The sequence below is a fragment of the Strix aluco genome, chromosome 5, assembly GCF_031877795.1.
Source record: "Strix aluco isolate bStrAlu1 chromosome 5, bStrAlu1.hap1, whole genome shotgun sequence".
Lineage (NCBI taxonomy): Eukaryota > Metazoa > Chordata > Aves > Strigiformes > Strigidae > Strix > Strix aluco.
The window spans coordinates 60929452-60952708 of record NC_133935.1 but is presented as its reverse complement, the minus strand read 5'-3'; the positions used below and the strand labels follow the sequence as shown (position 1 = coordinate 60952708).

The 23257-nt window shown below is 43.4% G+C and overlaps 1 protein-coding gene and 1 long non-coding RNA gene across 3 annotated transcripts in view; both read right to left on the bottom strand.

Annotated features, from left to right (window-relative positions):
- Positions 1 to 10509, bottom strand: part of ST7 (suppression of tumorigenicity 7) — a 157327-nt gene extending 146818 nt beyond the window's left edge. Inside the window, exon 1 of one of the 2 annotated variants that reach the window (XM_074827551.1) lies at positions 10125 to 10509. In XM_074827551.1, the coding sequence (XP_074683652.1) occupies positions 10125 to 10275 (151 nt within the window). In that variant the 5' untranslated portion in view covers positions 10276 to 10509. The remainder of the gene's footprint in view (positions 1 to 10124) is intronic. The other variant, XM_074827553.1, reaches the window with a different exon arrangement.
- Positions 10510 to 18495: 7986 nt separating this feature from the next.
- Positions 18496 to 21466, bottom strand: LOC141923830 (uncharacterized). The gene is made up of 2 exons (XR_012623409.1): positions 21368 to 21466; positions 18496 to 19646 (listed from the first exon to the last, which is right to left on the bottom strand). It is a non-coding gene; the product is annotated as an uncharacterized LOC141923830 (long non-coding RNA).
- Between the last annotated feature and the right edge of the window lie 1791 nt (positions 21467 to 23257).

Sequence of the window (23257 nt, the reverse complement as noted above, 5' to 3'; positions counted from 1 at the left end):
ACATTAAGTTGACACTTAAGTGGTTTTATTTGCTTTACCACTTGCCAACAAGACAAATAACTCTCCCATAACCACAGAGCTTGCCAGCTGACCGAGCTGTGCACAGAAACCTTGGGCTTGGTGGGGACGCCAGTCTGGCACATGCACCGATGTCCTCGCGCATCGGGGGACTATCGAAGCCTCCGTGCTTGCACGACATACCTGCACACCGTCAGCAATATCTTCCAGCTGGCTGTTGTGGGTTTCTTTAAATCTCAGCATGATAGTGTTTTTACTAGTCAGCTCTCCTGTTTATCACAGGCCATTAGATTTCACTCCCGGTTCCCCCACTATCGAGTTTGACAATCCTCATCACGCTGATGGTCTTAATACCACTGTAGCCAAAGCTGCAAAGCCATAGCATCGCTTGCCACAGCAGTTGGGCCCAAACACACACATCTTCAAAAATCTCCCATTAAAAACATACTTTGCATGTGAATTCCTTTGGATTCAGCTTGCAGCTACCCATTTTTGTAAGTCTTGTCTCCCCTATATTAAGGGTTACTTTAGTACCTGCTATTTTCTTCCCACCATATAGTTTACAGTGTAAGCAACCACCTCTCAATTCTTTGTTTCTACTAAAGTGAGGGCATTGCATGCAGCATGTCTTACAGCCAGGCTGCTTCTTCAGACCGGAGATGATCTGGCTCCAATTCTGCCAAGTGTAACACATGAATTTTAACTCTGAATATTTAGGAAGCTCGCTATATGTTTGTCAACTAGATTAAAGCTCTTACTCCTCCTTAGCTACTGTCAAGTTGCTTCTGTAGCTTCTCTGTGATTAGATAAACAGTTTGAGCTTCCTTATGCTAGCAGTATGTTTTTGCTAGACTCTACGTAGTTCCTCTCAGAGACGCTGCAGTTTTCAGAATCCATTTTAAAACACAGACATACCATTCCCCCCAAAATCCCTGTTTTATCCCACATCATCTTCCTAATTCCTGCTAGGTGTTGCTCTCAAGGCAGACATCATGTCTTTCACTTAACATAGACCTTTGGCACAGAATTATGTATTTCTCTCTCTTTTCAGTCCTTTAGGCACTGACACCACTTAGCACTTCTTGTATCTTTCACAAATGCAAATTTATGGTCTAGATATTTGCATTTGCTTTGTTTACAAAATAACCACCAATAAAAAAAAAAAATAAAATTTTTCCTGTGATTTAAAATCGTAGTATTTTCATGGCTGCTCAGACAATTAGGACCTACGACCTCTGTGAATAATGGGGCTTATGTTCTTTTGGGCTAAATTTATCTGGGCACTCAGTGGATGCTTTGGGAAAATCCAACTACATATATGCAGTTTTAGGAGCGCTTCTGAAGATTTTTATCAGCACATAGAGGACATTAGACTTCAGTTAGAAGCTGGCAGTACAACTCCATGGTTGCATATCAGCCAGTGTTACAGTAAGCTCACTCAAGATTTTATCAAATACTATTTTGAAGGCTCTGGCTTACACATTTCCCCTGAAATACTGGCTGCAAATCTTCTAGAGCTTTTGTAGTATGAAAGTCAATTTCTTAAAGAAGTATTTTCTGAAAACCTTGCATTTGCTACAAACTTCACTCAGTTTCCTGCATTTGCTGCTGATTTAAGAATTAAGCTCAAACAAAAAAATCAAACTCACAAAGAAATGCCAAAATTCGCAGAAAACAAGTATCGTTGTACGCTGCATCCATCAGGAATTGATCTAACAAGTTTTGTTAGGGCTTTTCTCCCCCACAAAAATCCCAAGTTTCATCTATAAAGACTTTTGTCAAAAATAACACATTACTTTCATGCACATCATATTCTTTTCCATAAAAATTAAAGGGAGAGTTTCCAAGCATAGTGTGCTGAAAACACACATGCTTAAAATGGTCAAAATCTATTTTATAATAACCTCTTAAATATTAGACTATATCCAGGTAACAACTAATTTTTTGCAAAACCCAAAGAAACCCCTAACATCCAAACACTGTCTGGAGGCTCAGCAGACACTATGAATGCTTCATGGTGCTGTAACTGATACAGCTGAAGATGGAGGTTAACAGTAAACAAAACACCGCTTACTTTCATTCCATTAGGACTGCAGAAAATAAGACCAATATTTAGGAAAGCCTTCATTTACATTCTGAGAAATGCAAAAATTACAACAAGCGATTTGGGGTCAGTGACCAAACTATCTATATATAACTGTTTCTTGTGAAATCCATATGCAGAATTAATGCTGACCTCGCCAGAAGTGGTCATGTACTTAAAATTTTACGTTCAACAGTCAAGTTCATATAAAAAAAAATAAATCTACACTGTGCTTGCAGGGAGTTAAAGAGTTTTTCCATCTCCTTTTGGTGGCATCAGAGTTTTGCTCCAGGCTTTCTGTGGACATGCCACCACACTCACTTCTGTAGCTCACACAGCAGATGCTTACAGGGAAACCAACGATGGCAGATGACTTTGAAAGAAGGCCAAGCAACTACCAGCAAGTCCACAAACATAAAATTAACTGTTATTCAGTTCTTCTCAAAAGAAAGAAGCTGTTCACTCATTTTTAATCCATTTGAAACTCCCTGGCCTTTGTCAGGTTAATGTTTTCCAGCCCTCATGATTAACTTCCCAGGCTTAAATTTATGAAGGGGAACAACACCTCCTGACCACGCTGTCAAGATGTTATCGCAGCGAACACACTGCGACACACACGGTGGCTACAGTGACCAAGCACACTGCACAGGTGCCCACAGCTGTGCTCCCTGGGCCAGGGAGGACACACCCCCCAGCATCCAATCCCCAAAAAACCCTTCTGCCCTAAGGGTGGTTTATCACTGTAGCTCTGCGAACACACAGCTCCAGATGGCCAAATATCACCAGCAGGAAAAAAGTGACCATTAGTTAAATTTTAGTAACAGGCGAATGTTTTCTGCTGCTACTTGAATTTGAGACCATGGGAATGAAAAGCTACTTATTTCTCACATTGCACCCCACTGAAGCACATTGCACCAGTGCCCAGTATAGATCTGCAAGGTCAGGAAGCCCAGGAAGGGATGATCAGAAAGATGAGATGAGCTTCACTGACAGCGATCACCACCCTAAGGCAGCATAGCCTAAACCTGTGAAGTATGCTCCATCTCTTCATCTCCCCCAGTATTTCTGCTTATAGAATCACACCCAGTTTTCCTGCATGGTTAAACACTGGACAGTTTTTGTAAAATGAGGGTTCAATGAGATAAGAGTGGTCCAAGTGCTTTATTTAACTGACGCCTGCGAAACGCACACAGCAGTGAATGCATTTGAGGTGGATCACATCACCATAGTATCTGGCTGCCTAAAAATCTCTCCACTGTGTATCTTCAGAGAGACTCTTCAATGAAGATAAAGTGTTGTTATCCTAATTTTACAGGGGACAGAGGAAACTCTCTGAACACATCTGCTCTGTACTCCTGCCTATGCATGCACAAACCCTGACTGTGAGTGAGTAACCTGGTGTTGGCCAATGCTGCAAATGCTGTTGCACATCAGCTTCTTTCTTCCCCTCTCCAGATGGCTGGCACCATGTGCAGTGTTTCAGGCTCTGGGCTTTAACAGAAGCCGATGGTCACAAATCCCACATTAATTAAAATTCTAGGTAATTATTTCAGTAGGAATGTCATAACAATAATAATAATAATAAAAAAATCATAATGAAGAAAGGTACCATGTTCCTCAGAACACAACTTTGTCACAACCACCAGCTTCTCACCAAGGTGATGTGGTCTTCCTCCTCCAGCTGTGGTTCTCCCAGGCTTGCTGACTTTGGGGGCCTGGCAGAACAACGTTACTTGCTTTTTTCCATGCTGTAGGTTTCTAACCCTCCCTTCTCTAGATGTCCACCTGGTAACAGTATGGGGCCTTGCTCCCATGCAGCTGAAGCAGGATGTCCTGCAGAAAGCTAGTAATACTCCACAGACACTGAGAGCTAGATTCAACCCAGAACTCATACCCATATATTTATTAATCATACTTTTAGGAAATCAGTTTTTCTGATTTTTCTACCCTCAGCAACCCAAAGGTCTCCTCCTGTCTGCTTTGTTACAAGCCAGTTGGCACTTAATGCTCTGGTTATTAAATTTGTCTTTCTGTTGCACTTCAAAAGGATAAATAAAATTATCAGAAACTGTTTAACTTCTGGGACTCTTTCCTTCTTAGGATATGACTAGAAAGCCAAACTGTTAGGTCAGGAAAAGCAAGCACGGCTGCGCATTTTTAGAAGAGGTGTGTCTTAGTGTAGATTAATGTGGCATTCAGAAATTGTTCAAGTGCCAACATGGGAGGAAAATACAGCATGTTATATAAAGTAATCATGTTTATTTTAATGGTTTTGGAATAAGATGCTAACAACTGCTTTCTCAACTACTTATTCTATATTTAATGTTTTATCCTGGCATATTAAGTCTCCTCTCTTGCTTCCTGGCTAATGGTATAGTACAGTTATAATAGTTCGAACACTCCTATTCATATTTTATTAACTGATTTGCACATCAAGCTTCAACAAAATGCAAAAAACCATGAAACGCCAGATTTCACATTAATATTATTGTATGACAGAGTAGATTTCCCTTTGATTATATCACAGTAATGTAGTCCACTGAGGATACTGAAATTACACTTGCCCTAAACTGTGAGGAGTTTCAAGCCTGGAAATGAAACACACAGGATGACTGACTTGCACTACCAGAGCTACCAAATGCTCAGGGCACGTACAGCTGTACAACATCAAAAGAGGGGAAAAAAAGGCCCCACACTTCATCTTAACAAAACTTACCACTAGAAGTAACCACTGGACTATTTGGTGAAATCGTGCGAACCTCATACAGTTCAACAAGGCCAAGTGCAAGGTTCTGCACACGGGTTGGGGCAATCCCAAGCAAAAATACAGGCTGGGTAGAGAATGGATTGAGAGCAGCCCTGCAGAGAAGGACTTGGGGGTGTTGTTGACGAGAAGCTCGATGTGACCCAGCAATGTGCACTCTCAGCCCAGAAAGCCAACCATATCCTGGGCTATATCAAAAGAAGCATGGCCAGCAGGTCAAAGGAGGTGACTCTCCCCCTCCACTCTGCTCTTGTGAGACCCCACCCGGAGTACTGCATTCAGCTCTGCGGCCCCCAACACAAGAAGGACATGGACCTGCTTGAGCGGGTCCAGAGGAGGCCACAGAGATGATCAGGGGGCTGGAGCAGCTCCCGTATGAGGACAGACTGAGAGAGTTGGGGTGGTTCAGCCTAGAGGAGAGAAGGCTCCAGGGAGACCTTATAGGGGCCTTCCAGTACTTAAAGGAAAGACACGGAGGGACTCTTTAACAGGCAGTGTAGTGATAGGACAAGGGGGAATGGCTTTAAACTGAAAGAGGGTAGATTTAGATTAGACAGAAGGAAGAAATTCTTCACTGTGAGGGTGGTGGGACACTGGAACAGGTTGCCCAGAGAGGCTGTGGGTGCCCCCTCCCTGGAAGTGTTCAAGGCCAGGTTGGATGGGGCTTTGAGCAACCTGGTCTTGTGGAAGGTGGCCCTGCCCATGGCAGGGGGGTTGGAACTAGATGATCTTTAAAGTCCCTTCCAACCCAAACCATTCTATGATTCTATGAAACTATCCGTAATTACTCTGACCGCTGCCATTGTACAGCCCACTGCCCAAGTCCTTGCTGAGAACCGATTTGAGGCTGTATGAACACTAGTGACTCGTATTTTGCCATCTGATTTAAAGACTTTCAGACATGGGAAACCCAAAGCTTCCTCTGAGCAGCTGATCCATGGCTTGTGAAAAATTAATGCTTGATTATGACTAAATGGAGTTTGCCCTCTGCTTCCAATCATTAATTCTTATTATTCTTTTCATGATTAAAAGACCATTTATTTCTCCCCCATGACCATACCTCCTTACTGTAATCGAGTCACCTCCCAAGCAAAATCTCTTATTCTGATGCTTCTCTCCAGCCCTTAAATAATTTTTCCACTATCTTCTCCAGCTTTTCAACTTCCTTTTAAAAATACTGACATCAGGCATGGAAAAACAAAATCACACAGTAGTACAAAGTACCAGTCCCTCCGGCAGGTACTCTCCCTTACATGCCACACTAGTCCTTCACATCACAGCAGCCCACTGCGGACTTGGGTTAAGGTGTTTGATCTAAATATTTAAAACCTTTTCAAATCACTATTTCATGAGGTACAAATCATACCCACAGAACTGCATTTCTCTTACCAGCTGTTTAAGCCTGTGTCAGTTGGTACTGAAAACCAGTTCACAGAATCACAGAATCACAGAATCAGCTAGGTTGGAAAGGACCTTGAAGATCATCCAGTCCAACCATTAACCTAACACTGACTGTTCCCATCTTCACCAGATCTCTCAGCGCTATGTACCTCCCTGGGCAATCCATTCCACTGCCTAATAACCCGTTCTGTAAAGAAATACTTCCTGACATCTAGTCTAAACCTTCCCTGGCGCAACTTGAGGCCATTCCCTCTTGTCCTATCGCTTGTTACTTGGTTAAAGAGACTCATCCCCAGCTCTCTGCAACCTCCTTTCAGGTAGTTGTAGAGGGTGATGAGGTCTCCCCTCAGCCTCCTCTTCTCCAGACTAAACAACCCCAGTTCCCTCAGCCGCTCCTCGTACGACATGTGCTCCAGACCCTTCACCAGCTTCGTTGCCCTTCTCTGGACACGCTCGAGTAATTCAATGTCCTTTTTGTAGTGAGGGGCCCAAAACTGAACACAGTAATTGAGGTGCGGCCTCACCAGTGCTGAGTACAGGGGTAAGATCACTTCCCTGTCCCTGCTGGCCACGCTATTTCTGATACAGGCCAGGATACCATTTGCCTTCTTGGCCACCTGGGCACACTGCTGGCTCATGTTCAGCCAGCTGTCAGTCAACACCCCCAGGTCCCTCTCTGACTGGCAGCTCTCCAGCCACTCCTCCCCAAGCCTGTAGCACTGCTGGGGCTTGTTGTGGCTGAAGTGCAGCACCCAGCATTTGGCCTTATTGAAACTCCTACAGTTGGCCTTAGCCCATCGCTCCAGCCTGTCCAGATCTCTCTGCAGAGCCTCCCTACCCTCGAGCCGATCAACACTCCCACCCAGCTTGGTGTCATCTGCAAACTTACTGAGGGTGCACTCTATCCCTTCGTCTAGATCATCAATAAAGATGTTAAACAGGAGTGGCCCCAAAACCGAGCCCTGGGGGACACCACTTGTGACCGGCCGCCAACTGGATTTAACTCCATTCACCACAACTCTTTGGGCTGACCTCAGCTCACCAACAGATCCAGCTTGTTCTGGTAAAGTGCCTGGTCATTGTTTTTAATCACCTTCTTATTTCTTTATGTCATGATGCAGTTTTATTAGCAATGTTTATACTTTTATTATCACATCACTGAGATATATTTGATTAGTATCACATCTGGGGCAGTTGCTGTGGTACTTTATGAGCAACCTTAAACAAATGAGAGTAATCCTATTCTGATCTATTGGGGGGGAAAAAAATCCACAGTAAATCAGATCCTTTTTAATCCATTCACAAAAGCTTTGAAAAACAAACCAGAACAAAACCCCCTAATGTTATTGCCAGTGCTGATTTTTTAATAAACCCCATTTAGGAACAGATGATGCATAAAGGCCGTATTGTGCCTATTGTTCTCCCCTGGTAACTCATTTTCACCACACACTTCGGGATTTACTGGTAATTTCTTCAGGTTTTTTAACCCACTCAATGCTTACAACACACAGTTGTGAAAATCTCTCCCATTTACAGATTTCATACTGTCATTTTACTTGCATTTTGGTCATTTCAACGAAAACAAAGATGACTCAGCTGAAGACAACTGGAGTAACACTTCAAATGAGAAAGTGCATCAAGAATTAGTTTGTTCAAACTCAGGGGCTTGATTAGGTCTCAGACAGATGGCTGCATTTTCTTTCCAATAGTGAAAATGATAATATAAAGCATTCTGACATTTTTGCTTGTTAACCATGGCCTGCAATGTTTACCTGGGACATACGCATTACATACATTATTAAGAATCTAGCAACAAGAATTACATCCTGTTCTAATCAGTGTGCAGTAATGTCAAAAGAAACAGAATACCTGTTCAAAGACATATTGAGAAAATATGACCAAAATTATATTTAAAAGTAATTTTCAACTGTTTTTACACTTAAAGTGAAAATTGCAGTATGTTGAATCTTTTTTTTATTTTTTAATTCTTTGATGCTGGATTTGCCAAAGGCTTATCAAATGAGGATGTGCCAGAAAGACGGGCAAAGAGCGCTCAGATAACACTGAGCTTCCCAGCAGCAGGGATACCACATGGGTTACATCTCATCTGCCCCCAAAACAAATAGCCTTCTCCAGTGTGTGGGGGGGGGAAAAAAAAAAAAAGATCACAGTAGGTAGAAAGGAAAAATAAGTAATTTCAAGATAAAGACATAACTGCCTACTTCAGACTGGCTAACACTACATAAATTACTGCTGATTCAGCACTGTAGGGGCACACCACCTTAGTGAGTCTTAACAGTCAAAGCAAAGTTCATTGCTAGAGTGATAATCTTCCAGCAAACCTGTATGCTTATTCTTATCATTCAGAAGAATAAGCTGATATCTAATTTTTATCAGAAACATAATAAAAGTTTTAATCCTGTTAAAAAAATGCCTAAGTATAAGATAAATTGTACAGGAAAAGTATTAATTCCGCTCCATATACTCCCCAAATACAAGCATACTCTCCATAATAATCAAGGTCCTTTTTTATCCTTCAAAGAAACCAAGAATTTTCCACAAATTTAATTTTCCTTCGGAATCCCTCAAACATGCATATGCCACCTGCTCTGATGAAAGCTCCCAGAAAGAATGACCTGCCCTGCAACTGAAGATGGGTCTGTATTTACATACTTAGTCTACATCAAAGATAAGTCTGTTATTGAAATTAATTGAGACCTGGCACATATGAGATGGAAATTACTTTTGGTTGTTCCTGACTGAGGCTTGTGAATTGAACAAGCTGCACATTTTTGCTCAAGCCCGTGAAACTCTCAGTTATTCTCAAATGTACAGAAAAAGCATGACATTGTGGGGGGAAACAGCATTTTTGCAATCTATCATTTATTCAGTAAAACCAGTATAGATAGCCTAAGCCACTACTTGAAAACAAAACATTTATTTTTTTTTCCTCAAAGAGTCTGCTAGTCAAATATCAGTTTGTTGACTCCTTTAGTAAAAGCCCAGTGCGAAATAGAACTCCAGAAAACAGCAAGCTTCAGCTAGGGCACGGCCACAGTTTGCCCTACACTCCTGAAGTAATCTTGACTTCTTTACCGCTACTCACAGCATAAAAGAGGAGAGAGAGAAGCTCCTCCAGTGCCACTACAGCCCTTACAGCCGAGCAGGCAGAAGTAGGTACGTGGCACAAGGACCAAGCATCCCTCGGGCCCCTCACCCAGCAGGCCAGGCAAGGGGAGAGTGCTACACCAGGAGCAGATGACCTCTCTGCACACCGCGGGGCACCCTCTGGGTGACGCTGGGATTTCGACAGCCTGTTCCTGCTGCAGCACAACTACTTTAAGGCTCCCAGATCCAGGAGGAAACTCTCAGCTGAGCTCCCTGTGTTCCTTCAAGCCCTCCCTCGGCACCTTCGAGCCCTCCCTGAGCTAGCTGGGCTAAGTCAAGAGCGGATCACAAGCTCACATCGCCCACCGCAGCCCCTTACAAAATCCCACCCGTACCGGCAAACAACGGGGAAGGCGCAAACGCCCAGGGGACCTCGGTTGCCTCCCACCACCCCGGGCACCCACTGCACGGGAGCGTTTCGGGGAAGGGACACGGACAGGGACACCCGGCCTTAACGGGACACTCGCGCGCCTCCGCGCCCTGCCGCGGGTTTTACGCCGATCGCGGAGAACGGGGGGGGCGGTGGGGTACGCGCTGCTTGGCCGCCCCGGCATCCGAGGGGGCAGCGGCGGTGTTCGCCCCACGCCGGCCGCCCGCCGCCCCCTTCCCCCGGCTCCGCCACCCCCCGGGGGAAGGGGAAGGGAAGGGGCCGGCGGGGGGGAGAGCGGCGCGGAGGTGATCGCACCCTACCTGTGGTTAAATTGTCATTGATCTTCAGGGGCACCCTTAAGATGTAGACCAGGAAGAGCATGATGAAGAACCACAGCGTCCAGAGGTAAGTCCAGGACCAGACGATACAAGACTTGAGCTGTTCCAAAAAGCCCGTCCCAGCTTCAGCCATGTTTTTGGAGAAGAAAAAAAAAAAAAAAAAAAGGGAAAAAAAAACCACCACACAACCCAAACCCTGCTCTCTGCTGCCACAACCTCTCAGCGTGTATTTCTGGGATGATTCACGCCTCCCCGAGCCGGCTCTCCCCCTCCCGGCGTTCTCACCGCGGGGCGCGGCCCGGCCGCGGGGCGCTGCGGGTCCCCCCGGGGCGCTGCCGCCCCCCCCGCGCCCGGCCCCCGGCGAGGCCCGGCCGGCTACAACGGGCTCCTCCGCGGTCCCCTCGCACCTCCGGCTGAGCCGGCGTGCTGTTAGGCAAAGCCACTTCGGTTGCAACTCGCCCCCCCCGCCCCGCCGCCCCGAAGGGCGGGGAAGGGAGAGCGGAGCCCAGAAGCCTCGTCCGGCGGTCCCCACACCCGGACGGCCGGGCGGACGTGCTGCGGTGGCAGCAGCTGCATGATGAAATGCGGGGAAACAGCGAGAGGCTGTGGAGAAGGGAGGGGGGAGAAGGCCGTGCAACTTTTTTTTCACGTCTTCACGATTTTGAACAAGAATTTCAGGCGGTATTTTCACCATGCAACAGGACTTTAAACCTAAAAAGGGCTCATGTAGGATGTTTTTTAGCAGTTTACTTGCCTAAGCGTCTTGCTAGGATAATATCATGGGCGTAAAACTACAGTTTTGCTTGTGTGCATTTGTGTGTACAATGCCCAGCAGAGTCCTGAACTGTAAAACTTCCCCCCCCCCTTGGAAGATACTATACGGCAGCAGAAATATATGTCTCATTAAAATAGTGTCGATAAAGCATAATCTTCAAGTCATAAAATTGTACTTTTGTGAAATACAGTTTTCTTCCTTCATGACCTTCTCGATGAGGTATTTCTTCATGACACAAGATTAACAGCATGTTACAAAAATTCAGAGGCCAGTTAACACAACTGATCCCTACTTTTTTTGATGTTACATGGGTTACAAACATTTAAGTAGACAGACACCATTTATTGCCATTTGTTTGGATCTCTCTCCTGTGTTTCCACAATTTGTATGGACTGGGATAATACTTTTCAGCATTTAAAGAAACAGGTAGTATTTCTTAAGCAACATCAAAAGAACAAAAAATCCTGGAGAATTTTTCCAGCTGGTAGTAGCCACTCTGTCCTGAGATCTTCTAGTCTGCCAAGGAAAAGGTCATCATGGAGAAAAACATAGTAGCTTTTCCAGAATGTTTACAATACCTAAAGACATTAAACCAAAATAAATCTGTAATTGTACGAATTGATACCTTGTCATGGTAGCAAAGGCACCAAATTTGTTCTTCCAGACTATGCTACAGGACTTGATGCTAGGTGGGGAACACTGGCTGTGTCTTATGCATTTGACAGTGACAGTATCTTCTGATTAACGGACTGTGGTCCCCATAGTGGAATATTGGTGCAAGACTGATAGAAGTTTTTCCTGCTAATAAGTCACAAAACTTTAAAAATTAGACTATACTGATTAACTGCAAAAAGGTCATTTATAGTTTAATTACATACCAACGAAAACCACATTTCAAATATTTCAGCTTCCCCTTCGAGTTATAAAGGCAAGAAATACTTAACATGTAAGTAACATCTGAAAAAAGTCAACACTATTCCATCATGTAGTTATTCATAAATCAAAATATGCATCTCATTTTCTTTTATGTATTAGTAAAAAACCCAAAACACTAAGCAATTTTTTCACTTTTATAATTTTTCCTCTACATATTCTAATTTTCAGATTATTATTTATATTATAAAACTAACTGATCAATTCCTTCTATGTATGAAAGACAAGGTGGTTTATGGGACTTTTAAAAAATTTATTTTTATAAACAACTTTTCCTTTTCATTCTGCTAAACTGTCTCTTATTGAAAGACTAGAGTGGACTGTGTTGGTTTCTTCAGCTATGCTTTCTTTATATCCCCTGTATTACTAGAAGACCAAACCACTGTGAGCTATGCCCACTTAAAGCACAGTTATTAATTTTATGCCTTTCTTCCTTTAAGCACCCCTGTTTATTTTTTACCCTGGAATTAGAGCACTTAGTAATATTTTGCAGTAATTTCATGCATTTCGCTCCTGGGTCTCCAATGTTTTTACTGTGAGCATAAAGTATTTAAAATCCAAGCTGCCAACAGAGTCTAGCTCCTCAGGCTCCCAGCAGCACACTTCAGTGGATTTCCCATTGGGTGCTACACACAGAAGATGATGATGATGGTGATGATGATGATGATGATACTAATAAAAAAGAAAGAAAGAAAAAACATGTCTCCAAACCCAAATGTTTGTATGAGGTGGAGAGCAATTACCCATTAGGGTATCTGACTCATGACTAGCTTGGTGCACTCCTATGACAAATTCCATTCCTGTTGTCCCTCTTAAAGAAGCACCTGACATTCAAGACAAGTTCACAGTTCAGGCTCTGTTTAACACAAATTCTCTCTCCTCTTTCAGTTCTGTTCGAAAGGAGCGCCAAATATTAATACAAAGCTTTAAAACATGTATTTCACAAGTCAAAGAAGCAAACTGTTCAGTAGTATGAAGAGACACAATTCTATTAAGTGTCTCCAGGCACTCATTTGCTAAGTCAAGACATAACAGAAAACACCTGAAGTGATCACTAGACAAAAATAATTTTGAAAAGAGTCTTTTACCTTTCTGCTAAGATTTTCCACTCAATTATTTCACTCATTTAAGTGTTCTCTCACACAACCCCTCAGGTAGCCCAGTTCCTACCTCAAAATGATCCCTGTAAGTGCGAACATTACTAATTTGTTTGCCATAAACTGAGTTCAGGTTTCCTAGTTTCTCATATGACTGTTGATGACTTCGCTAAATGAAATCAGGAAGTAGAAGCAATGGCAGTTACTAAACATGAGGTACACTGAAGTTACTGTTTTTTTCCAGAAGAAAGAAATGCTCTTGAACTTGGGTCCTGGCAAGTAAGAAAGAATAGATGGGACCTCTATGCAGAAAAAGTCTAGTTTAAAAATTCTGCCCATCTGATCTTTTTATGGGTCAAGAACCAAAGTAGTAGGGTTTTAAATGTGTGGGGTTTTTAAAAATAAACCTTAAAATATCTTCTGTCTGAACATTTCAGAGATCAATAACTTTTTCTAGGCCCACAATGTACAGTCTCCTTGGAGCCCAGTTATAAAATAAGATTGCATCAGGTTTCTTGGCAGTCGAGAGGGATGGCCAGGCACATTTGTTCAGGACGTTCAGAAAGGGCATGAACAAGACCCACATTGGCTCCAGACATCTGTGAGTGCTGGGAAACATCAACTTGGCTCAGAGGAGCCAGGCATCCCCCTGACCTTCAGCTGATGCCTGGTTAGCAATTGAATCCAGCTAAGCAGTGTTATGCCCAACACTTTTTAATCTAGATATATATTGAACAACGTATACATGCATGCATATATCTACACGTGTATCTATATACACATAAATACATATGCGTATAGTGCACTTATTAAACATATCAGATGGCATATTAAACAATATCAGGAGTGAACTGGAGATGGCAGTCTAAACCAAAATCAGTGATAGTGAGAAACAGCATACCAATGTGAGTGAAAGCACTGGAGGAGAGTTCATGGGATCCCATACCCAGCACTTTTCAGGCACACCAAAGTCTGAATAAAATGGCTGAAACACATACAAAAAATCTGTTTTCAGCTAAAGCACATGGTCCTTAGCTGCAGTCCAGAGAACTGAAAATATGCTAAGAAAAACTGAAATCAAAATTCATGCTTAATTTACAATTTAATCAATGTATTTTCATTAAAACAAAGATATTTCAAAAGTATGTAGCTACAGACTTCTGAACAGTGTGCCCAGGCTGAAGTTTCTCTTCCCCATCTTAGAAGTAAGATATTATGGCATTACAAGAATATTCTTCAGCTAAAAGGAGGACAGTAATATTTAAAAATATGCCACCATTACTAATGTGGAAAAGTCAAATAAGCATTCACATGCCTTGAAGCACCATTTGTCAAAAAGCTTAAAAAAATTGTCATCTTTATTACTTCCAAAGCAGTATGAAGGTGGGAACATGGGGATGAAGCTCTGCCCATTTTATCTGTTCAGAAAGCAGAAGAGCTGAGTTTGAGGGAGCTGAATCTTCACATTCCCAGAGATCTGTTTAAACTAAAGGAGGATGGAGAAAACAATGAGAAGGCAAACTCCCCTAAACCCACGAGGCCGTCCGTGGCCATGGGGACTCTGCCAGAAAAACAGGGTGACATAGAATGTGTTTGGACAGTTGTAGGGGAGGGAGGAAGTACCACCTGAAAGTCATTTTAAGATCTCTACTGACAAGAAAATCAACCAACAAGATGCCTTAATTGCAAGACAAGTCACAAAAACTGAGTTAGAACTGGCTCAGTTAAGAATCAGATGTCAATGCAAAGACAGGACAAAGAAAGGTATTACCAAGTAGCTGGTGCAACTCAGAGCAATGTTTCAGTATTTTCAGGTAGTGTTTGAAATAAATCTTAACCAGAAAAAAAAAAAAACAAACCAAACCCAAACCTGTTTTCTTCTTTTGCTTTTTTGCCTAACAAATTACTTTTCTCCTAAAAATGAAATGGGAGTACTACCCTGACCACCAGCACACTTAGGAGGCAATGCAGGGCAAAGTGTCCCATCCCAAACACACACACACATGCTAAAGCACATTGAAATTTATGTTGTTGTTTTTTTTTTTTTTTTTTTAATAATCCGTGGAAATATCCCCCAGTAGCACTTACATAGTTTTATGAAGTAGGTGGACACACACATTCATTGAGGCATTTGATGAAGATCCTATATAAAAATCAGGTGGTGGACCAAGACACATCAGTATTTGTACAAGATGGTACGTGCTTAGGATTCATAAAGGAATTATGTGAGCTGCGAGGTTGGCCCCTGGTCAAAAAAGAGCTCTCGGCAAGTCAGAGTCTGGCATCTGCATCCACACATGTTCTGTACGTCACAGGAGGCAAACAAGGCTGTGGGAGAAACAGGGAGGCAGAGACAGATGGCAAAAAGCCCGGAGGGAACCAGGACTGGTTTCTCCCTCCCCCGTTTAGGTTGAGAAAAAGGACAAGAGCTCAGCTCCCCACATCCATGCCTTGGCCTGAAGCCAAAGAGTAAATCTGCTTTTCTTAAGGACATGCATTTGTGGGTGCAGGAGGTGGAGAAGACATGGAATTTTTTTGCTGTTCGGTATATTGGCCTTTTTTTTCTTAAGAAAAAAGATGTTGAGAGTGGTCTTTAATTTGCTGAGCATTGGTACTATATTTAATAAGTAAACCTTTTTTTAAGAGAGAAAAACGTCTCAATTCCTATCCTCTGAAATCTGCAATTAGCAGAGCATAGTTTATTTTTCCCCTGTCATTTGTCAACACAGCATCTTTACCAGCTATGTAACAGTAGAAACACAGAAATCCACTGACAGTTACATTTTACTTAATCTCCAGAAATTCAGATGAACAAAATCAAGCAGTCACAGTGCTAGGTCATGTACAGATAATTATTGCTGATTGAGGCTGGCAACTGTTATGGAGGATAAGAACAGCTCTGACTGTAGGCAGATGGGGATGGAGCAAGTAGCACATCCTCTGCCACGGAAGCAGGTAGCATCCAAATGGCACAATTTCCTTATATTACAGCTAAACCTTGTTAAACCTTTGCAAAATCGAGTACCAAAATATCCTTTTGCCTTGCCTGATACAATTCTTTTCTCCTTGGCCTGCTTGTCTCACCTCTTCACATTCATCCAGTACATCATTGCTGAGAAAACCTCTCTCTGCAGACCATGGAGCCCCCATCTTCTTTCCCTCTCCACGGATGAAGGTTTTCATGAGCTCTTGCCTTTAAATTTGGGCTACAGAACAATTGTCTGTCTTACATGTTAGATTCATCATATCCTACTATCTTCCCTCCTTTGCTCTTCAGTCTGTTTTGCTTGATCTATATTCTTGCTGGTTCACGGCATTCTCTCTTCTGCACCCAGTAGTCGCTCTTCACATCCCATTCCTTTCTCACAGCATCCTTTCATTCAGTCCATCTTGGCTCCCCTTTTAGTAATGATGCAATCACTATCCCAAATTACATTTACCTCACTATATTTAGGTTATAATATTGTGAAAAAAAGGAGGAACATATTTTACTGATGTGTAGTGAGAAAATGTACCCAATAATCTCTGACTAAACAGAAAGCCTTGTTGATAACCCTTATGTAGTCTGTTACGGAGAAAGAGTTCTGGAGAGGAAAATCCTCAATGGCCATTTCTTGAGTAAGTGGCCTGGCTGCAAAAGTGACATTTCAGACTTAAGCCTGGCCTAAGACTATGCACTCTCTAAATTCTCAGGAGGCAGCAAAATAATTCCATGGGCAGTGTTTCTCACTTCTGAGGTAGCTGGGGAATGCAGCCCTTCTCTAGAAAACATTTCTTGTTCAGTTATCAGGAGCTGACAGACCCTGCAGCCTGTCTCAGGCCCTGCAGCCTGTCTCAGGCCCTGCATGGGCAGGTGATGGGTTCAGGAAAGAGAGAGTGAAGCTTGCCACTCGTACAGACACCTGGGTTGCCCAACATCCCAAAACAAAGCTCAGTGTTAATTGTTGGTGCCAACATCTTACCTTGCATTGAAGTGGGATGCTCACATTTGTTACCTGAACCATGTTTCAAGAAGAAATTTCAATGATGTCACAGTAGGCCTGCCTTCCTCTCTTAATATTAATCTAAATAGTTCCTGTCTCTTCTTCTACACTGTTTGAATAGATTGTGTGCTCTTTAGTCAAACTCAGACCTAGGTGAATTCTATGTTACAGATACGCTCGTACATAACATTCTTGTATTTCAGCCTCTTTTGGATTGTGAAGAACAAAGAAGAGTAAGGCGATGGAGTCCCATCTGGTCTGAGAAGATTCTCTTCCTTCTCATGCCTGCTAGTGTTGTTAAGCCCAAAGTAAAATGACTTTCTCTGTCATAAATTACTATTCGCTTATATCCCACTTATTATCTCTTATCATACAGCTCTGAATTTACTGCACAGCTGAACATAATTGGACAGCCTTAGCCAAGACTGTTATACACGTAGGGGCAAGGTGGGTGCCTGCAGCCCCAGGAAACATTGTGCATTTCTCACATACCCCACTGGCTTGTTGACACAAGTGCCAGTTGATACCTGCAGTTCCATTATTGCCATTATTTATTGACCCCATTTACTACCTATTATTGAAATCCTGCTACAGTAGGATACAGTATTGTTCATTTCCTGATGGCTCCTTTCATGACACCACTACAGTACCAAGTACTTCATAGACTTCATATGGACTTTTTCCATAATCTCTTTTGCAAACAGAAAGCTGTGATGGAGAAGGAATCTAAATGTAGTCACTAATAAGGGATCTTGTGCATTGCTGAATACTCATGACATCATACTTCTTGAACTCCAGCCTGTTTGAAACAGCAAGTGGTTCTGCAAATCTGGGCTTCTCTGGACTTGCACACCCCAAGGTAAGAAACATGAGCAGACCCATAGCAAAGGAGGATTGTAAGGAGAATTAAATGGAGACAAAATTCTCCTAAATCCCAATAGCTGCTGCTACATGGGGAAGTGGGTGGTGGCTCTGCAGCGGTAGGGTGAACAGAATGCTGCAGCGGTGGGGAGAAGCCACAGAGGTCAGGGCAGCAGGCTCAGCTCTGGCACCAAAATGCTCTGCAATGGCTCTGAATACAGAAATGGAGCATAGTTGTACTTACACCAGAGCTTTATACAGATACAGACTTGTGAGAGGTCAGTATCTCTATAAAGCTCTTTCCCTCCGGCTTGTTCTTGCCAAATGGTGATCACCCAAGGGCAGCTTGCACTGCCCTCCTACAGCTTCCCATGATAGGTGCAACAGAGGTGACTTGCCCAGCATCAGGGGTGCTCTGCGTGCCGGTGATAGCAACGCATGCAGGTGGTAGTTATCTGGGTGCCTTTCTTCTACTAGAGATATTTGTATACTTTTCTTGCCCTTCCACCCCCCAGAAAATTAGCTGTTAGGCCTTGTCATGGTTTGAGCCCACAGGGCAACTGAGCACCATGCAGTCATTCACTCACCCCTTCCCCCCCAGTGCTGGGAAGGAGAAAGATGAATCAAAAGGCTCAGGAATGGAGATAAGGACAGAGAGGGGTCACTCACCCTTTAACGGTCACAGGCAAAAAAGACAGGCTTGTTAGGGGAAGAAAAAAGACATCACTTTAATTCAAAACACTAAAAATAACGACACAACAGAAAAAGTGGGACAGTGAGAAGTGTTACTGTATCTTCAAACACCTCCCCCCATCCCTCCCTTCTTCTGGGCTCAGTTTTGTTCTCGGTATCTCTACCTCCTCTCCCAGTGGTGCAGGGGCAGGGGTTGGGGGGTGCAGTCAGTTCACTGCTTCTTCCTCCAAGGTGGGGGGGAAGCACTCTTCTGCATTCTTCCCCCTGCTCCACGTGGCATTCCTCTCATGGGAGACAGTCCTCCACAAACTTTTTCTTTCGTGAGTCCTCCCCACAGGATGCATTCTTCTCAAGATGCTCTGAGTGGGTCACCTCCACGTGTTGCAGTCCTCCCGGTACTAAACTACAACAGCAGGGACGACTTCTTCCCACAGAGTCCTGAGGGCCCTCCACAGGTCACAGGTGAATCCCGGCTCCTCCAGTGACCTCCATGGGTGGCAGGGAGGTGGCCCTGACTTCTCACCACGGGATACAGGGGGGGCTTCATGCTCCAGCGCACCTTCCCGGCTTCCTCCTCCTTCCTTCCATTGACCTCTGTTCACATAGGTGTCTTTCTCATAACTCCTCCTCACAAGTCCCCCACCCCCTCTCAGGTTTTCCTTCTTAAATATGTTATCGCAGAGGTGTGACCACCACCGCTAATTGGCTTGGCCTTGGCCAGAGGCAGGTTCTTTGGAGCCGCTTTTTGAGAAGCTTCTCACAGGGGCCACCACTGTAGACCCCTCCCCCGCTTCCAAAAACCCCACCACACAAACCCACCACAGGCCTTCTCCATCCTAAGATATAGACTGTTCCCAAAGTCTTCATCTTTTCTATTTTGCACTTTTATCTTCTGTGCTCAGGAGGTTTTAAATCCTTAGGAATCCCTTTCCTACAGGCTAGCCCAAGTCTGCTCTGGCTAATTGGTTTTAATGGCATACCTTCCCCTCTGCAGCTCTGGCTGGAATTCTTCTGTCCCATCTCAGTTCCAAAAAAACACACATCTGATGAATCCTCATTTACGTCTGACTCCAGCGTTGGCTCACTTCACTTTCTGTTTAGACACAGTCAGCGCAGCTAAAGAAGCCAGTTTGTCTTCATCCTGCTGACTGAATCAGTTGCTCTGCACGGCATCAGGAAAGAACAAGATGAAAACCCTGGTGGGTAAGCAGGAAGCTTCACCCATACACTTCCATCCTTCCCCCTCAGCAGTTCCTAACCTTGCTGGCAGGCACAAATATCCATACTGAAGGGTTTTTTCCTTACAATTTCATCAATGGACTATGAGAGGTTCTGAGCAAAGGACATGCTGCTCCCATGTTTTTAGTGGTGGAGATCACCACGAAAGATGAAGACAGCCACGTGATTGTGACAAACCCATCATCTGCCGTGAAAATCCACTGTTAGAGATAATCTTGAAACCTCTTCATTTACATTCAGGTAGAGTAACTTTGGTCACACCAACTGCTGGTAGGACCACAAGGCACACAGTATCCAGCTGAAAGAGCTAAGGAGAGGTAGACAACTTACTAAATGAAAGATAATGGCTCACTAAGTTTAGTAATGAACTGGGACAGGATACATTACTGACTTTAACAGATTCTTTTGTACCCAGAGAATCAGTTATGTAGCAACCTCTGCCTTTGCCTTGCAGCAAAGCCCTGGAACCAGAGCAGCACTTCAATTCTTCATGAGCATATGGCATTTACTTTCTTAGCAGCATATCTCAGGTCTAGTCTTCTGCAATTGAGCTGGCTCCTGGCATCTGTAACAGCTAAAGGACTCTTCATACTCAGTACACACCTACAGGAACTTTAAACAGGCTCTTGAATGACATAGACTTTTCTGATACTCTCTAAGTTCTTCCTGGCTTGGTGGAGGATACTACCTATTTCTACACACAGAACTGTTGGGATACACAGAAAATGCCTGCATGCACTAGCTACCATCCAGTCTTCACCAGTGCATGGCAGGAGAGGTGAGGTGCACTTCAGTGCTTCTGAAAACAGGAAAAGGTTTCCTCCTGGACCCCTAGCTTAGGCTGCCTTGTCAACTCTGGCTGATCATTGATTTCTCCACATAGAAAAAAGGTAGGAAAAAAGCATATTATGTGCTTCCTAGCACAAGAGAACGTGGCACATTCCACCTCCTCAGTTTTGACCGACATCAATGCCTACAAGGTACTTCCAAACAAACTGCCTGCTGTTGTCACAAATATCCCAGACAACGAGGATCCAGACAAGTTCACAGCAGCCCTTGACTCTTCATTCCAGGATGCTCTTAGCTCAGATCCCTTTGGTCCACATCATTAGGATACAGTACAGTCTTATTTTTGCATACTCCCAGTGCCTACTTTGTCAGTAGAGAAGGATAGTATCAGGCACACATAACTAGCAGTGGTTGGTTGGGTCTTTTTCCCTCCTTAATTTAGCATGGGCTTTAAAATTATAACAGAAATCTTCTAATTGCTGATGATGACAATGCTAGAGAATGTTATAGCATTCAAGGCCAGATTGTAGCAAAAGTACTATGTTAGTATCACGATAGCCTGCAATATCATAAAGACCGAAATGAACAATATTCAGAGAAAAACAAGTTTCTCAAAATGAACAGAAATCAAAAAGCAAGATGTAGAGAAATGACTTAAGAGTATTGAATTTCATATAGAAATTAAGAGTTGCTGGATTCAGTCCCTAGCCTAAAAGCTACACTGTCTGGAGATGCTCTTCAAATACATAAACCATGTTGAAAAGAAAATGGGAACAAGCTGTTCTGTATGCCCACAGCTAAGATAAAAAGAGATTAAGAGCCAGCAAGGAAGATCTAACTTTTTCTAGTATTTACCTTAGTGCTAATACCACCAAAGCCCTACAAGAACTTGGGAGAGGAAGGATCATCTTTATCATGAAGAATTTCTTTCAGAGCAGACAAGTCTCTGTCCTGGCACACTGTGGAATAAAAAACAAGATGAGCTTTTGCTTGCCATTCAAGGATTTCAAGATTTCTAAAACCACTATTCAGAAATCTTCCAATCGAGTATCTGAACTTCGGAGCCTTTAACCACAACTGGTTTTTTGCTATCTCATGTTCCTTTTTTTACAGTGAAGTGAAAGCCTTGCAAAGCTTACCAATTGTAAAGCATCAGAAAGCTGGTTTAACAATGCAGCATCACATAAAAGAAGGAAGCAGATTTTTCTTCCTGCTACTCAGTTTAAAACTGCTAATGGCTCTTGAAAGTTCAGATTTCTACTCCAGTTGCTTGTGCAGATATTAACCTTCAGTGTCACAGTAAAGTTGAAAATGTATTAAAGAAATCTGTTCATCTTGTGAATATTGATCTATTTTGTAATTAACTTACTCCTTTTCCAAGCCTCTTTCTCTAATTACCAAATTATGTGGAAGTTATTGCTGCACAGTTAGACCAACAGCCAGGAGAAAGAGGTGCTAGATCACTATACAAATAGCAGGTTATTAATGGAAGGGCCACAGAGGCATTTAGGGCAGCATCCTTGGGAGTTTTGACTGGATTAAGACGCATCGTGCTGGGAGAGGAAGAACAGCTTTAGCAACCATCAAAGCATGCTGTTGCCATTTGCAAGGCACGGGTTGAGGACCAGCACATGTACCCAGACAGGCAGGCAGCAGAGGCTGTAGCTCACAGCCGTACCACAGATAGTGAGTACCCTGCCAGTCTCCATCAGACCTGCGCTCCTGGAGTGCAACTTTAACTGACCCTTCCCTCAGAGTTCCAGCATCATGCTCCCACTCTCTAGGCTGAACAGGAGACTTAGTTGAGTGGAAACATGTGGCACCTTTCTTCCTTAAGGAAAATCATAATAGATCACGTTCTTGTACCTCTTAAGACTCTCACTGACGCATCTCGGGTTATAACTGGATGTACTGCCTTACCCGGGAAAAGGCAGCATGACAGCATCCCAAATCCCAGGGCTGGTATTTGGGCCCCTTGCTGCATGATTGGCCCTTCTGGGACCTTCACAGCACAGCGAGAATTTGAACATTTCTGCAACAGATGCCTAGGCCGAGACAATACACACACCACCATCCAGTCCCCAAGAAAGCCAGCACACTGGGTGGGGGGGCAGCTGAAGCAGGCAGAAGGAAAACACTTTAAATCCGCTGCAGCTGAGAACAAAAGGCAAGGTTTTTTTCTGCACTCGAGAGCTTGTGGCTGTGATTTTTCAGTTAGGTTCATAAACTTTATTTGCAAAAGAGAGAGTCTGGTTTACTTCTAGCCAGTTACAAGAACATTTGCTCCAGGGAGACCGAGTCCCTTCTTTACCTCATGGGACCACACCTCTCTCCCCTAGGTCTGAGGACAGTAGCAGAGGTTCCAGATGTACCATGAGAGCCAACTTTTGCCTTAGCAGGCTGTTGCACCAAAACTGGCAATCCCTCCAAGGACATCTTTATTTGTTAAGAGAGATCATAAGCATGCTTTTCTGAACCCCTCTGCACAACACTGCTTATCTTGCATTCATAGTGTTGTGCTAAAGCTATAGCTCAGCCTTCTATGTTATCATACCTAAGTAATTTCTGAAATAATCTTGAAGGGTAACTCAAACTTTTGAGTTGAACGCTGGGAAGCTACTTATTAAAGGAAGTACTCTCAATTCTTTCACTGATGCCTACAGTAGCTGTAGTGAATATACACCTGACATTGAAAAATATTAAGCACATTTAAATACAAAACTGAAATTAGTATTTAGTAAAAGT